This window comes from Erythrolamprus reginae, chromosome 6 (assembly GCF_031021105.1).
Source record: "Erythrolamprus reginae isolate rEryReg1 chromosome 6, rEryReg1.hap1, whole genome shotgun sequence".
Taxonomy (NCBI): Eukaryota; Metazoa; Chordata; class Lepidosauria; order Squamata; family Dipsadidae; genus Erythrolamprus; species Erythrolamprus reginae.
The window spans coordinates 15974284-15992237 of NC_091955.1; the positions used below are offsets into that span (position 1 = coordinate 15974284).

Sequence of the window (17954 nt, forward strand, 5' to 3'; positions counted from 1 at the left end):
GAAATAATATAATGAATTATCTACATCTTTCTAGCCCCGAATTAACTTTGATTTGGCATTTACATTACAAAGAACAAGAAAGTTTAAATGCATGTGGGAAATAAGCATGATTAATATGATGTTTAGAAGAAGTCCATCAGAAAATGAGTTGAGACTTTGAATCAATCATGGCAATTATGCCATTGTTTTGGAAACAGCCTATCTCCAGACGTTTTTTCAGAACAAGATATGCAACAAAATCTTTTTGAGAATGTTAATAAACTCTGAATAAGAATTCCCCATGAGATGAAAAAAGAAAATTCTACAAATTTTATAACTTAAGGAAATAAAAATGACAATTCCAGTGAACAATTGGAATAATTACCTTTTACTGAATTAGAAGAGACTGCTTAAAATATTGGAGAACTTTGAAGGAATTACAGAGAAAGACTTTCACTAAAAAAAATACAAAATTTATTTGTAAAATGGGACAATTTTTTATTCTAGGTGTTTTGGGGATTTACTTATATCTTGATATACTGATTTGGCTTCCATGGTGTTAATTTTTTTACCTGTTTGTATCCATTGTCAGAACGCGAATGATGGAATTGATGGGGATGCCATGGTGTGTACAGGAGCAGCAGTCCCCACCGCCGAAGACCGCGCATAAACCTCGCAGGTGAGAAGGAGCAGGCCTGGCCTCAATTCTTGCCTCATCTTCACACAAACACCAGCTCTCCTCTTCATCTCTCTTTGGTTCCTTGGGCCACCCACTCTCCCTTCAACGGGTTTCTGAGGATGGCATTTCCACCAGTGAGGCCCCTCACCGGTCCAAAACATGTCCACGTGGCAGACTCTGTGGATGTCACTGGGAGCTGGGTAGCAGAAACATCTGCTCCTGAGGTTTCCCTCAACGCTTCTTCACTATGTGGGAAGGGGACTTTATGATCTCTTGATGGCATAAGGCGCTAAACTGGATTGTGTCTTTAAAAGAACCCCTTAAAGCAAGAGTAGGTAAAGTTGGCTCTTCTATGACATGTGGACTTCAACTCTCAGAATTCCGGAGGTCGCGTGATTGACTGAGGAATTCTGGGAGTGGAAGTTCCAGAAGTCATAGAAGAGCCAACTTTGCCTACCCCTGCCTTAAAGAATAAATACCATCCCATGTTTGGAAGCTTGTAATAATAAATGGGAATAGGTTTCTGGAAATAATTAAGTTTCTTTTCCCACTTATACCAGGCACAGTGTAACTAGGACACACTGTATAGTGTGACTAACAACAGCTCATTTAGTGGCCATTCAAAGTCACGTCAGTGAAAAATGGACATATGACCATTTTTCACACTTAGGACCATTGCAGCATCCCGTGGTCATGTGATCAGAATTCAGACACTTGGCAACTGACTCTTATTTATGATGATTGCAGTGTCCTGAAATCCTTAGATCACCTTTTGAAACCTGACAACAAAAATCAGTGGGGGAAACCAGATTCAATTAACAACTGTGATACTAATCAAAACTGCAAATATCCCCTTGACTGTGGCAAGAAAGGTCATAAAATGGAGCAAAACTTTCTTAACAAATGTCTCATTTAGCAAAATTAATGTTATGCTCAGTTGTGGTGGTAAGTAGAAGACTACCTATAACTAGAACCATATTATGCTTAATACTTCAAATACCCTTTTTATACTATTTGCCTAACAAAATGACATTCTTCCTATTAACGCTACTGTTCAAGTATCCTTTTTCATACATAGAAACAAAGAAGATGGATGGCAGAAAAAGACCTCATGGTCCATCTAGCCTGCCCTTATACTATTTTCTGTATATGCTGGCATGCGAGCCGTTGCCCTATCAGCTCCAATGTTCATGTGTGCGCCAGCCCGTTGATTTTTGGCTTGCACAGAGGCTCTGGGAGGGTGTTTTCGGCTTCCAGAGAGCCTCCCAGGGGGCGGGGAGGGCATTTTTACCCTTCCCCAGCTCCAGGGAAGCCTTTGGAGTCTGGGGAGGGCAAAACAAGAACCTACTGGGCCCACCAGAATTTGGGGAACAGGCTGCTTCTGGCCTCCAGAGGGCCTTCGAGGGTTTGTGTGCGTAAGATGTTTTCGCCCTCCCCAGGCATTGAATTATGGGTATGGGCACTTGTGCATGCACGATAACACACATGCACGCTCTTTCGGCACCCTAGTGAAAAAAGGTTCACCATCACTGGGTTAGACATTAAGGGTCAAAGGCAATGCCTCACAGAGATCTGGCTCTGTAATTATTAAGTTTCTAAAGTCTTGTACCATAGGCAACTTCAGGACAGATTTCTGAATTAAAACATCGTAGAAATAATATAATGAATTATCTACATCTTTCCAGCCCCGAATTAACTTTGATTTGGCATTTACATTACAAAGAACAAGAAAGTTTAAATGCATGTGGGAAATAAGCATGATTAATATGATGTTTAGAAGAAGTCCATCAGAAAATGAGTTGAGACTTTGAATCAATCATGACAATTATGCCATTGTTTTGGAAACAGCCTATCTCCAGACGTTTTTTCAGAACAAGATATGCAACAAAATGTTTTTGGGAATGTTAATAAACTCTGAATAAGAAATAATTCTCCATGAGATGAAAAAAAAATTCTACAAATTTTATAACTTAAGGAAATAAAAATGACAATTCCAGTGAACAATTGGAATAATTACCTTTTACTGAATTAGAAGAGACTGCTTAAAATATTGGAGAACTTTGAAGGAATTACAGAGAAAGACTTTCATTAAAAAAAATACAAAATTTATTTGTAAAATGGGACAATTTTTTATTCTAGGTGTTTTGGGGATTTACTTATATCTTGATATACTGATTTGGCTTCCATGGTGTTAATTTTTTACCTGTTTGTATCCATTGTCAGAACGCGAATGATGGAATTGATGGGGATGCCATGGTGTGTACGGGAGCAGCAGTCCCCACCGCCGAAGACCGCGGATAAACCTCGCAGGTGAGAAGGAGCAGGCCTGGCCTCGATTCTTGCCTCGTCTTCACACAAACACCAGCTCTCCTCTTCATCTCTCTTTGGTTCCTTGGGCCACCCACTCTCCCTTCAACAGGTTTCTGAGGATGGCATTTCCGCCAGTGAGGCCCCTCACCGGTCCAAAACATGTCCACGTGGCAGACTCTGTGGATGTCACTGGGAGCTGGGTAGCAGAAACATCTGCTCCTGAGGTTTCCCTCAACGCTTCTTCACTATGTGGGAAGGGGACTTTATGATCTCTTGATGGCATGAGGCGCTAAACTGGATTGTGTCTTTAAAAGAACCCCTTAAAGCAGGAGTAGGTAAAGTTGGCTGTTCTATGACATGTGGACTTCAACTCTCAGAATTCCTGAGGTAGCGTGATTGACTGAGGAATTCTGGGAGTGGAAGTTCCAGAAGTCATAGAAGAGCCAACTTTGCCTACCCCTGCCTTAAAGAATAAATACCATCCCATGTTTGGAAGCTTGTAATAATAAATGGGAATAGGTTTCTGGAAATAATTAAGTTTCTTTTCCCACTTATACCAGGCACAGTGTAACTAGGACACACTGTATAGTGCGACTGACAACAGCTCATTTAGTGGCCATTCAAAGTAACGTCAGTGAAAAACTGACATATGACCATTTTTCACACTTAGGACCAGGGCCGCCGATAGACGGGTATTACTGGTAGCGGCGTCCCGGGCCCCGGCCAAATTGGAAAATGGGGGGGGGGCCCGGGCCCGGTGCCCGCCAAAAACTCCCCAACTCCGATTGAGACAAACTCTGCCTCTGTGGCCCGCACCTCCTTCCCACCCCCACGAGGAAAGAAGGCAGGGAGGCCGGCAGACAGGCAGGGAGCCCCGATGGCAGCCGCGGAAGGAGGAAAGACCGCGGGGTTGGCTCAGCCCTCTGGAAGCCAAGCCGCGCTGCTGGGGAAGCGGAATTGGGGAAGCCGGGAGAGGGCTGAGTCCGGCCGGCTTCTCCGCCGGCCTTGTGTCCCTCCGAGGATTGCAAGGGCAAGAGAGCCGCGCCTTTCGGCTTCCGGAAGTGCTGGGCCGGGGGTTCGGGGGGGCCATGAACGCCGCCCGGAGCCAATGGCTTCTTTTGGGCTTACTTGAATTCCTGCTGCTGGTAAGCGCGCGCGGGTGGCCGGGTGGGAAGGGCGAGGTGCGAGGGGGAGGCAAGTGGAGAAGCGGAGAGAGAGAGAAGTGGAGCAAAAGAAAGAAAAGGGAAAGAGAGGGAGGGAAAGAGAAATGGAGAGGAAGGAAGGAGGGAGGGGAGGGAGGGAGAGAAGGAAGGAAGAGAAAGGAGTGTAGAAAGAGAGGGAGAGAGAGAGGAGAGAGAAAGGAAGATGAGAGATAGAAAGGAAGAGAAAGAAAGAGGGATAGAAAGAGAGAGAGAGTGAGAGATGCTCAGTGAGCCTTTCTTTGAAGTTGCCTTTCTTTCTTTCTTTCTCTTTCTCTCTTTCTCTCTTGCTCTCTTGCTCTTTCATTCTTTTTTCTTTCTCTTGCTTTCTTTCTTTCTCTTGCTTTCTCTCCTTCCTTCCCTCCTTCCATTTCTTTCATTCCCCCTCTCTATTTTTATTTCTCTTTCATTCTTTCTTTCTCTCTTTCTTTCTCTCTTTCTTGCTCTTTTTCTTTCTCTCTTTTCCCTTCCCTTCCTCTATTTCTTCTTTTCTTTCTCCTTCCTACCTTCTTCCCTCCCTCCCTTCCTTCAGTCCTTCCTCTCTTACTCTCCCCTTTCATAAGTTTCCTTGCTTCCTTCCTCTGTTCCTGTCCCTTCCCCCTTTCTTTCTTTCTTTCTTTCTTTCTCTCTCTCTCTCTCTCTCTCTTTCTTTCCTTCCTTCCCTCCCTCCCTCCATTTCTTGCTTTCCTTCTCCTTCCTCCCTTGTTTCCTCCCTCATTCCCTTCTTTCACTCCTTCTTCTCTTACTCTCCCCTTTCACACCTTTCCTTGCTTTCTTTGCACCCTTCCTCTGTTCCTGTCCCTTCCCTCTTTCCTTCCTTCCTTCCCACCCTCCGTCCATTCATTCACCCATTCCTCTCTTGATCGCCCCTTTTACCATTCCTTCCTTCCTTCCTTCCGATGTGGGCCCGGGCCGGCAGAGTAGTTTGCTTTTGCACCCCGTCTCGAGCTCCCTTGGTGCCAACCCGGCCCTCCCCACTTCAGAGAGAAGGGGGAGAAAGAGAGAGAGAGAAAGAGAAAAAGAGAGATAAAAAGAGAAAGATAGAGGGAGGGAGAGAAAGAGATAGAAAGAGAGAAAGAGAGGGGGAGAGAAAGAGAGAGAAAGAGAGAAAGGGAGAGAAAAGAGAAAAAAGAGAGAAAGAGAGATAAAAAGAGGAAGAGAAAGAGAGCGGGAGGGAGAGAAAGAGAAAGAAAGAGAGAAGGGGAGAGAGGGAGAGAAAGAGGTAGAGAAAGTGAAAGAGAGAGGGAGGGAGAGAAAGAGATAGAAAGAGAAAGAGAGAGGCTGGGAGAGAGAAAAAAGAGAGAAAGAGATATAAAGAGAAAGAGAGAGAAAGGGAGAGAAAAAGAGAAAAAGAAAGAAAAGTAGAGAGAGAAAGAGAGACAAAAAGAGAGGGAGAGAAAGAGAGAGAGAGAGATAGAAAAGCAGGTGGGGGGGGCACACCTATTTTGCCAGCTCTCGGATGGGCCATAGGGATCCGGTGTATGTGGAGGGAGAGGTCCCCAGCTCCTGTTCTGCAGAGGGGAAGCCAAAGCCCCCGCATGGGCTATGCAGAGTGCCAGTGTTTGGGGCAAGGTGGGGGGTGGGGGTCTTCCTTAACCCCCATTTCTTTGGTGGGGCTAAGAGGCCTGCCCAGCAGGGCTGATGTGTTGCGGAAGGTCTTGTCGCGGGAGACCAGTGGAGCCCCCCCCCCCCGCTCCCATCCCCAGGGAAGGGGGTTCTGGCATCACTGCCACTGGCTTTGGAAAGAAGCCCCCGGCTTCTTCAGGAGGTGGAGGGAGGGGTCCGTAGCACAGGGCTGGACAATGGCTGAAGACAGTTGACTGCAGTTTCAGAATTCCTCAGCCAGGAATATGAAGAAGACAGTTTGAAAATTTAAAAGGGAAGGAAGGAAGGAGGGAGGGAGGGAGGGAAGGAAGGAGGGAGGGAAAAGAAAAAGAAGAGAAAAAAGGAAAGAAAGAAAAAGAAGAAAGAAAGAAAGAGGAAGGAAGGAAGGAAGGAAGGAAGGAAGGAAGGAAGGAAGGGAAAAAAAACCAAAAGAGAAAAAAGAAAGAAAAACGGAAGGAAGGAAGGAAGGAAGGAAGAAGGGAGGGGGGCCCCAGACACTTAGGCTGTATGGGGCCCCAAAATTCCTGATGGCGGCCCTGCTTAGGACCATTGCAGCATCCCCGTGGTCATGTGATCAGAATTCAGACACTTGGCAACTGACTCTTATTTATGATGATTGCAGTGTCCTGAAATCCTTAGATCACCTTTTGAAACCTGACAACAAAAATCAGTGGGGAAAACCAGATTCAATTAACAACTGTGATACTAATCAAAACTGCAGATATCCCCTTGACTGTGGCAAGAAAGGTCATAAAATGGAGCAAAACTTTCTTAACAAATGTCTCATTTAGCAAAATTAATGTTATGCTCAGTTGTGGTGGTAAGTAGAAGACTACCTGTAACTAGAACCATATTATGCTTAATACTTCAAATATCCTTTTTATAGTATTTGCCTAACAAAATGACATTCTTCCTATTAACGCTACTGTTCAAGTATCCTTTTTCATACATAGAAACAACGAAGATGGATGGCAGAAAAAGACCTCATGGTCCATCTAGCCTGCCCTTATACTATTTTCTGTATATGCTGGCATGCGAGCCGTTGCCCTATCAGCTCCAATGTTCATGTGTGCGCCGGCCCGTTGATTTTTGGCTTGCACTGTGGCTCTGGGAGGGTGTTTTCGGCTTCCAGAGAGCCTCCCAGGGGGCGGGGAGGGCTTTTTTACCCTTCCCCAGCTCCAGGGAAGCCTTTGGAGTCTGGGGAGGGCAAAACAAGAACCTACTGGGCCCACCAGAATTTGGGGAACAGGCTGCTTCTGGCCTCCAGAGGGCCTTCGAGGGTTTGTGTGCGTAAGATGTTTTCGCCCTCCCCAGGCATTGAATTATGGGTATGGGCACTTGTGCATGCACGATAACACACATGCACGCTCTTTCGGCACCCTAGTGAAAAAAGGTTCACCATCACTGGGTTAGACATTAAGGGTCAAAGGCAATGCCTCACAGAGATCTGGCTCTGTAATTATTAAGTTTCTAAAGTCTAGCACCATAGGCAACTTCAGGACAGATTTCTGAATTAAAACATCGTAGAAATAATATAATGAATTATCTACATCTTTCTAGCCCCGAATTAACTTTGATTTGGCATTTACATTACAAAGAACAAGAAAGTTTAAATGCATGTGGGAAATAAGCATGATTAATATGATGTTTAGAAGAAGTCCATCAGAAAATGAGTTGAGACTTTGAATCAATCATGGCAATTATGCCATTTTTTGGAAACAGCCTATCTCCAGACATTTTTTCAGAACAAGATATGCAACAAAATCTTTTTGAGAATGTTAATAAACTCTGAATAAGAATGCCCCATGAGATGAAAAATTTTTTTTACAAATTTTATATCTTAAGGAAATAAAAATGACAATTCCAGTGAACAATTGGAATAATTACCTTTTACTGAATTAGAAGAGACTGCTTAAAATATTGGAGAACTTTGAAGGAATTACAGAGAAAGACTTTCATTAAAAAAAATACAAAATGTATTTGTAAAATGGGACAATTTTTTATTCTAGGTCTTTTGGGGATTTACTTATATCTTGATATACTGATTTGGCTTGCATGGTGTTAATTTTTTACCTGTTTGTATCCATTATCAGAACGCGAATGATGAAATTGATGGGGATGCCATGGTGTGTACGGGAGCAGCAGTCCCCACCGCCGAAGACCGCGGATAAACCTCGCAGGTGAGAAGGAGCAGGCCTGGCCTCAATTCTTCCCTCGTCTTCACACAAACACCAGCTCTCCTCTTCATCTCTCTTTGGTTTGCCACCCACTCTCCCTTCAACAGGTTTCTGAGGATGGCATTTCCGCCAGTGAGGCCCCTCCCCGGTCCAAAACATGTCCACGTGGCAGACTCTGTGGATGTCACTGGGAGCTGGGTAGCAGAAACATCTGTTCCTGAGGTTTCCCTCAGCGCTTCTTCACTATGTTATAGGACAGAAATAGCTTGCACAAGCAAGGTATGTATGCAAAATTTCTTTAAATATTGGTGTTTCTTTGTATTATGTGGCTGAAACAAATTTCAACATTTCTGAAACTAACGACACATTTAATCCTAGTTATTATTAAAATGAAATGAAAGAATACTAATACTGTACCTTTAAATTTTTATTCTGTTGTGGATTATGGAACGTTCAACAATGTATATGTAAAGGAAAACTAAATTCTGCTTTTGGGACAAAAATGGTATCGAAAGGGGTATCTGCTTCTGTGTAGTAATTAAATTTATAGATAGAGTAATAGAGCTTTCACCTTTATTTATATGATTCCTTGTTTATTAAACCATCAAGACATACTACTTTCTTATATGTTTCCTGACATCTTATCACCAAAGCACAGGATTTTATTTGCTAATGTTTTTCCCAATCTATGATTCTTTATATAAAACCAAAATAATAACATTTATTATATAAATAAGTATAAGATGATACTTGCGTCCTTGTCTGTCTACACCCAATTTTAATATTAAAGATTGCTTCTTGGCATGATAGGTGGCCTTCATCAGTCTTTGTATTCCAAATTCATGGACTCAGTGTATTTTTTGGTGTATAAGACACACCTTTTTTCTCCCTAAAGGAGACTGATAATTAGGGTGCATCATATACTCTGAATGTAGCTCCCCCCCCCCCCCCCAGCCCTAACTAGCTCTTACTTTGCAATCTCTTTCATAGTTTCTCTCTGTGAAAAATATTTTCCAAGCCATAAGTCTTTCCAGGACTTTTCCATTGCTGTAACTTGCTCCGAGTAAGTTTCTTTCCATCCTTAGCCAGTGCTAACGATGTTCCCAGCTCTTATGGTTTGCAAGCTCTTTCATTGTTACTCTCGGCCAAGAATGTTTTCCAAACCCTATCTTTGGGGGGGGGGATTTCATTGCTTTACTTGCTCCAGATGTTACTTTGCACCCCTAACCAGGTGCTATTAATGTTAGCAAGCACTTTCATTGTTATAGTACGAGAAGAATGTTTTCCAAACCCTAAGTCTTTCCAGGTTTTTTCCCCCATTGATCTAACTAATGATGTTCCCAGCTCTTACCCGTTTGCAAGCTCTTCCATTGTTAACTCTCTGCAAAGAAGAATGTTTTCCAAGCCCTAAGTCTTTCCAGGTTTTCTCTATTGCTCTATTTGTTCTGACTATTTCTTTCCGGGTGCTAATGATATTCCCAGCTCTTACTGGCTCGTAAGGTCTTTCATTGTTATTCTGTCAGAATAAAGGTTATTTTAAGCCCTTAACCATGGGATAAAATAATGTCCTGAAGGTGACCAGACTAAGGACACTAGCCAGATGAATATCTGTTAAGCAAATTCTTTTCCCTATTTTTCTCCCCAAAAACTAAGGTGTGTCTTATACTCCAATACGTCTTATACTCTGAAAAATAGGATAATTCTTGGGCTCCTCAGCAATGTGTAATTTGTGAGAAGCGTGAGAGTGGATGTCTGTACACCTAAAATGTATTCAAATTAGGAAAAACTCTGATGAAGTGTTACCTTCTCAGAAATTATACAAACTATTAGAACCAAAGAATTGTTTGTAATCATAGACATCTATTCTCGAGCTAACAGCTACCTCTGGGAGCTTTATTCATAAAGATGTTCCTGGAGAGAACCAGTAAGTTACTTGTCCTAAAGCTACCCTGCTTAAACTTGGCAGATTCTAGGTTGCAGATTAAATTTTATGAGTTTCCACTGGAGCTGTTTCCATGGAGTTACTTTTCTGTGCAACTCAACTGAACAAATTCTTCCAGCAGCAGAAGAACGGAATTGTGAAATTGACATATTGTGAGGGTTTTAGCTTAGTAATAGTAAAACACAATTAGATTGTGTTGTGCTTTGTTGTGCTGCTAAAAGAAGTACACTGTAGATATCAATTTGATACTAGGCTAGAATTGGAATTGAACATTTCAAATTCAAGAATTTAAATAACTTAGGTGCAGTGGTACTTGAGAGAAAATTTTCTCTCACAAAGACCTGCCCGGCATATACACCGTCATTGCTCCTGCTTGATTGTGTCATACTGTGGACATTCATTTGAAATCAGCTTTGAAAAATCTTTGTTTGTGTGTGTCACCCATTCTCTGGAGTCTCTTTTTACAGCATCTCACATGTGCTGTACCTTCTTCAGTCTCAGATTAGAATTTGTATTTGCGTATGTATTTAAACATTTGGTAGGATTGGGGTCCTTTTAATCAGCAAGGCTGATAATTTGATTTGATTTGATTTGAATGCTGCCCATTTCCGGAGACTCGGGGCGGCTAACAGCAACAATAAAACAGTGTACAATAGTAATCTGATATTAGAAATGATTAAAAATCCATTAATGTAAAAACCAAACATACATACATACATACCATGCATGTAAAGGCCTAGGGGGAAAGAGGATCTCAATTCCCCCATGCCTGGCAGCAGAGGTGGGTTTTAAGTTGCTTACGAAAGGCAAGGAGGGTGGGGGCAGTTCTAATCTCTGGGGAGAGTTGGTTCCAGAGGGCCGGGGCCGCCACAGAGAAGGCTCTTCCCTTGGGTCCCGCCAGGCGACATTGTTTAGTTGACGGGACCCGGAGAAGATCCACTCTGTGGGACCTAACTGGTCACTGGGATTTGTGCAGCAGAAGGCGGTCCCTGAGGTAATCTGGTCCGGTGCCATGAAGGGCTTTATAGGTCATAACCAACACTTTTTATGACACATGACTATGCTTGGTATTTATAATCTATATTGGTGATAACAGTTTTGTTATACACTAGCAAAAATTAATAACACATACTTGATAGGTAATATCAAAAAAACATTCAAACATAAATGTCATAAAATTTCTGTGAGGGATATGTTCAGCAGTGCCAAATATGACTTTCATTAAATTCTAGCAGTTGGTGCCACTTCTAGACATTTTGCACATGATTAGGTTCAATTTGGGAGAGTCATCAGTGAGATATTGACCAAGGTGAGAAGAGGTTACATATTATTGGACATTCCTATCCCCAAGGGGATGCCATATACATAGAATGCTTATTGATTTGAAGGTTATTACCTCTGTAGGTAGAGAAGAATCTTTTTTTCCCAACTGCCCAATTAGAGGGACCCTGCTAGATAGGATTGACAAGCTATTAATGTTGAATGAAAAAAGGGCTATATTTTACTGCCATGAAATTATCCTCCAAACATTGAACTTTTGTATTTAATAAAAAGATATCATTGAAAAAAAGATTTTGTAAACCAAATATATTTGTTTAAAAAACAAATAAATCAAACCCTTTTTCACATTTAAAACAAATTTTAACACATTGGTTTTTGTTTGTTAATTTTTCTCTTTCCATACTTGCTTGCAGAAGGAGGAAGTTCAACACAGAGAGTGGAACCCAAATGACAAAGTAGAATGCCCAAAAAATGAAGACATGTAAGTTGAAACATTTGTCTTTTCATTGTCATATTTTATTTATTTTATTTATTTATTTTGTCCAATACACAATGAGGATTTTAGTGGGTATATATATATAGAGAGAGTGATACCTTGTCTTACAAACTTAATCGGTTCCGCGACAAGGTTCTTAAGGTGAAAAGTTTGTAAGACGAAACAATATTTCCCATAGGAATCAATGGAAAAGCAATTAATGCGTGCAAGCCCAAAATTCACCCCTTTTGCCAGCCGAAGCGCCCATTTTTGTGCTGCTGGGATTCCCCTGAGGCTCCCCTCCATGGGAAACCCCACCTCCGGACCTCCGTGTTTTTGCAATGCTGCGATTTCACTGAGGCTCCCCTCGCTGGGAAACCCCACCTCCGGACTTCCATTGCCAGCGAAGCGCCCATTTTTGCGCTGCTGGGATTCCCCTGCTGTGATTCTCCTGCGGCATCACAAAAACACGGAAGTCCGGAGATAGGGTTTCCCATGGAAGGGAGCCTCAGGGGAATCCCAGCAGCACAAAAACGGGTGCTTCGCTGGCAACGGAAGTCTGGAGGCGGGGCATCCCAGCTGCGGCGGTGGGTTTGTAAGGTGAAAATAGTTTGTAAGAAGAGGCAAAAAAATCTTAAATCCCGGGTTTGTATCTCGAAAAGTTTGTATGACGAGGGGTTTGTAAGATGAGGCATCACTGTATGTATATGTGTGTGTGTGTGTGTATATATATATATTCTGTATATATATACACACACACACACACAGAGTAAAATGCATGATGAAAGTTATAGAGGAGATACTCATAGTAAAATATATCTATGAAAGAATAGAAAAGAAGATATAGTAATAGAACATATCAATGAAAGAATAGAAGATGAGATATAGGAATAGAAGAAAGGTATAGGAGATATAGGAGAGCAACAGGACAGGGGACGGAAGGCACTCTAGTGCACTTGTACTCACCCCTTACTGACATGGATTAAGATTAGATAACATATTAGCAGGGTGTTAAAGTAGCAGGCAAACAACTAAGTTAGTGCTTTTTATTTAACATTTGTTCTTCTGTATTAATTTTGCTTCATTAAAATGTGTCAAAATTGAATAACATATTTTTTTTCCTTTTAGTTTTATGACCAAAGAAACAAGACATCCAGGTAAAGTTTAAGGGCTAGTCAGTTAATACAATTCTGCCCCTTCCCAAATGGAAGAAGATATTACTGCTATTGTTTGCAAAAATGTTTGTTTATTTATTTAATTTGTCAAGCATATATAAGATTACAAATACAATTATAAACATGATTGTGAATACATGAAATGTATAAACATGATTATGAATACATGAGATGGTTACAAATTGTTAGGACAGGGACAGTACACACGTTAGTGCGCTGATGCACGATCCTTACAGAGGTCAACAGGAGACAGTGTAAGGCCCTAGTACCCAACATGGGGCCCATGCCCCACAGGGTGATATGGGGGAAAGTTTGGTAGGGAAGGTTTGCCTATTTGCCGATGACTCTAAAGTGTACAATAGGGTTGATATTCCTGGAGGTGTCTGTAATATGGCAAATGATTTATCTGTACTAGATAAGTGGTCAAAACAATGGAAACTGCAGTTTAATATTTCCAAATGTAAAATAATGCACTTGGGGAAAAGGAATCCTCAATCTAAGTATTGTGTTGGCAGTTCTGTGTTAGGAAAAACTTCAGAAGTGAAGGATTTAGGGGTAGTGATACCCCTGAGAGTCTCATAATGGGTGAACAGTGCAGTGAGGTAGTAGGGAAAGCAAGTAGAATGCTTAGCTGCATAGCTAGAGGTATAACAAGCAAGAAGAGGGAGATTGTGATCCCACTGTGTGGAGCGCTGGTGAGACCACATTTGGAATACTGTGTTCAGTTCTGCAGATCTCACCTATTACAAGATATTGATAAAATTGAACGGGTCGAAAGATGGGCTACAAAAATAGTGGAAGGTCTTAAGCCTAAAACCTATCAGGATGAACTCAATCTGTATAGTCTAGAAGACTGAAGGGAAAGGGGGGGACATGATGGAAATATTTAAATATGTAAAAGGGTTAAATAAGGTTCAGCAGGGAAGTGTTTTTAATAGGAAAGTGAACAGAAGAACAAGGGGGCACAATTTGAGCTTAGTTGGGGGAAAGATCAGAAGCAATGTGAGAAAATATTACTTTACTGAAGGAGTAGTAGATATTTGGAATAAACTTCTAGCAGACGTGGTTGGTAAATCCACAGTAACTGAATTTAAACATGCCTGGGATAAACATATATCCATCCTAAGATAAAATACAGAAAATAGTATAAGGGCTTGAACAAATAGAAAATTGCTACTATGTAAATGGAAATTCTGTAAAACAAGCAGTAAAAGTGTTAAATCATGAACTTCCGTGCAATCTAAGATGCAATTGACTGCAAATATTTATACCAAATATAACTTCCAGTTTAAAAATTGGAAAAGCTTGCAATAAATATAAAAATCCAGTTAAATGTTTGCCAATTTTATATAGTTACTAAGGTGCTTTATTTTTAAGGGTTTTTTTTCATTTAAACTTTTGCAATTTGATTTACCATTGTGTAAAAAAAATCTTTGTAATTTTTTGTCACTGGATGGTCTGCATTTTTATTTGTGTTTAGGTTTGGATGATACTATTTCTGACTATAGTGTAAGGTAAGATTTAAATTTTGATTTAAATTTAGAAAATTTGGGGAAAAGATAGATTCTTATTTACTTATATATATATATGCATCTCTGTTTAAGCTCTTCTGACATTATTGTCAATGATTCTTGGCCTTCAGAGGAGGATATGGTACTTTTCACCAGTCCCAAGGTAGGATTTTCTACAATGAACACTGAAAATCTCTAATAATGAGAGACTTCTTATGATACTAATTAATACTTGTTTGTGTCAAAGGAAACTTCAATTTAGATCTTAAGTTTAATGTAATATATACAGCTTGATCCGTGGTGGCACAGCGGTTAGAATGCAGTATTGTAGGTTAATTCTGCTGATGGCCAATTGGCTGCACTTTGGAAGTTCGAGTCTCACTGGCTCAAGGGGGACTGAACCTTCCATCTTTCCGAGGTCAGTAAAATAAGGACCCAGATTGTTGGGGACAATATGCCGACTTTGTAAACCTCTTAGATGGCTGTAAGGCACTGTGAAGTGATATAAAAGTCTAAGTGCTACTGCTGTCGATTGTTATAGTTAATCAGTATTCAGACTTAACAGATGAGATTCTAAATGAAATTACTGGAAAACTAAAGCGAAATATTTTAATCTGAGATTTGAGTGCAACCATGGAATAAGGATACAAGTAGAGCAGTTTAAATATCCTATCCTAGTTTTAAGAATGTGGATACTACCAGAAAAATGCCCTAATCAGAAGACATATTGTGACCTGCAACCAGAACAAAATAGTAAAATTCAGGTCTTGTTTCTAATACAGCAACATTCAAAATACTATTAACTACTTCATATGAAAGAAAATAATTCATAATATTTCACTGTGGACAATGATGAGAATTTAAAACAAATGCTTTGCTTTTTATTCTAGTTTCACAAAAGATAGGAGGGAGAGCAGGTTATTCAAGCTCCATCAATACCCACTATACAGGAAAAGAGATTAAAACATTAAAAAGAATTCATATAGTAAACAATGTAAACAGCAGTTAAGCCCATATTTTGCACCCTAGCAAAACCTATTCACGCAGCCACAGAGCTGAGCCCAGAGAAGAAATGGGCAACAGATGGTTCAATAGCAAATGCCTCTTTATTCACTGTCATACTAATAAGCACCCAAGCATATGATGTAGATTACATAAAATTGTCATTTAAATATTATGGTATAAAACTGCTCTATCACCAATAATTCTGAAATTGTTTCCATTCTCTAAATATGTGCTTTTACTTGCTTTTCTGCACTCCAGCCCTTTAACTAATTACTTGCTATTTTATTGATTGATAATTCTGCAAGTCTTCATGGTATGTAAGTATTGAAAACTAACCAGTAACTAAACATAAAATCACATAGAATAAAATACCCCAAGGTTAGAACAAAAAGTTTGCGACAGGAAGGATTTTCTAAGCTGAAGCCATTTGAAAAAGCTGTGCTGAGCTCAGGATTGAGTATGACTTCCTACTAGTATTTGGATCACTTTTTGTCATTTGAATAATATGCATAGAATTAGAATTGAAAGGGGCTATTTATTCATAAATTCAATCTCCTGCTTAATGCAATATTCCAAGCTAAAGCACCCTAGTGGCTATGTGTTTATCAATGTGGTATTATACTATGGATAAAGTTTGGACTAGATCAGGAAGATAGAAGTTCCACGCTGTTTTAAATTGCAGAATAAAATAGGAAATGGGAGGGATGATACATTTATAAGTCCAGGTTTTTTGAAAGAAGAGCAAAATGTAAAGATGGTATCGCAATGCTGGTTGCCGTGAAAACTTCTGTCCGCTTCAACTTTTATTCATAGAAACCAAAAAACCCAGATTCGGCTGCAACGAAGAAACTTCGAAAGAAGTTCCTGAAAAGATGTAAGTTGTTTGAACAAAACAAATTATGATTATTTATTTATTTATTTATTTATTTCATTCATTCATTCATTTATTTATTGGATTTGTATGCCGCCCCTCTCCGTAGACTCGGGGTGGCTAACAACAGTAATAAAAAACATCATGTAAATCCAATAGTAAAAACAACTAAAAAACCCTTATTGTAAAACTAAACATCTATACAAACAAACATACCATGCATAAATTGTAAAGGCCTGGGGGAAAAGAATATCTCAGTTCCCCCATGCCTGACGGCAGAGGTGGGTTTTAAGGAGCTTACGAAAGGCAAGGAGGGTGGGGAAAATTCTAATCTCCGGGAGGGAGTTGGTTCCAGAGGGCCGGGGCCACCACAAAGAAGGCTTTTCCCCTGGTCCCCGCCAAGCGACATTGTTTTGTTGACGGGTCCCGGAGGAGACCAACTCTGTGGGACCTGACCGGTCGCTGGGATTCGTGCGGCAGAAGGCGATCTCGTAGATACCCTGGTCCGGGGGGTATCTGGGGGACTCCACCGTCAGCCTGGCTACCTCCTCGAGCAGTGCAGGCAGGGCTGTTGATACGCAGCTGAGAGGCAGGTAACAAGTCCATGTGTACCCCTAGGTCCAGCCTCATAAGAAGGGACTCACAACCTGCAATCTCGGGAGCAGTGATCCTATGCAGCTTGAAGGTCTTCTTCTTGGCTATAATTGCCACTCCTCCCCCTCCTTCCCTGGGATCGCGGCTGGTGCCACACCTGAAACCCCGTTGGGCCCATTTCCGAGACAGGAGCTCCCCCCCCTCTGAGCCCAGCCAGGTCTCATTCACACACGCCAGGTCTGCCTCAATGTCAGGGTGCGTAGAATGTTGGGACGGGAGGAACAGCTGTGCAGGTTCAGATGGAGATTCTAAAGCACAGCTGGAAACAATTTGGAAAGCTGCAGCAGGCTTCAAAAGGGGAGGGCTTGCAAAAAGCAGTGTGGGAATTATCGTTCGGCAGTTAACAGGAACAAACATACAGGGATTCCTCAATGGACTTTTGAATCTGGAGACATTTAAAGCCTCGTTGTTTTGTATTTGATTTGGAGAACATTAGAGCTCTGAAACCCAGTCAAGAGTAATTTGCAGAAACTCGTGCGAGAGACATTTGTTGCTGGCTTCACCCATTAACCCTGACCTTTCGATCGTACACCAGGAATGAATAGTGTCTAGCAATACTTTGAATTGGCACAATTTACTATTTTATTTTATAGATAAATCAATGAAGGAAGACAAAGGTGAAGAGAGCGACACAGACTATCCGTGCTCTTCAGAAGTAGGTTTTTAAAGTAAAAAAAGCTTAAAGGGATTTAATTTGAATTGTTTTCCACACAATTACTTATAAGCTTTACTCATTTTGTATTCTCAAAGTGGCCAGTGAGAAAAATATTTTCTCAGGGAAAATATTTTTTTAATGTCAAACAATTTATTGGTATACAAAATTTTAGGAATTCATCTGCCTATTTAGATAATGTTCTACATTATATAGATAATATTTTCCATATCATTGACCTCCTTCTGTATCAACACAGAGAGGGAGAGGGAGAGAGAAATATAATAATAATAATAATAATAATAATAATAATAATAATAACAACCATCATCATCATCATCATTATCATAATATAATTTAGTATAGATAATGAGAATTAAGCCACTTTTTTGAAATAAGTGATATTTGAGGAAATTAGAATTATATAAAGGACTAATTT

At 40.7% G+C, this 17954-nt stretch overlaps 1 protein-coding gene across 1 annotated transcript in view; it reads left to right on the top strand.

Moving 5' to 3' along the window:
- LOC139169340 (proteoglycan 4-like) overlaps window positions 1-17954 on the top strand; it is a 61861-nt gene that overhangs the window by 18157 nt on the left and 25750 nt on the right. The window contains exons 9-18 of the mRNA XM_070755346.1: window positions 572-658; window positions 2882-2968; window positions 7866-7952; window positions 8057-8228; window positions 11586-11653; window positions 12776-12804; window positions 14303-14336; window positions 14427-14496; window positions 16152-16212; window positions 17457-17518. Of these exons, the coding sequence (XP_070611447.1) occupies window positions 572-658; window positions 2882-2968; window positions 7866-7952; window positions 8057-8228; window positions 11586-11653; window positions 12776-12804; window positions 14303-14336; window positions 14427-14496; window positions 16152-16212; window positions 17457-17518 (757 nt within the window). The remainder of the gene's footprint in view (window positions 1-571; window positions 659-2881; window positions 2969-7865; window positions 7953-8056; window positions 8229-11585; window positions 11654-12775; window positions 12805-14302; window positions 14337-14426; window positions 14497-16151; window positions 16213-17456; window positions 17519-17954) is intronic.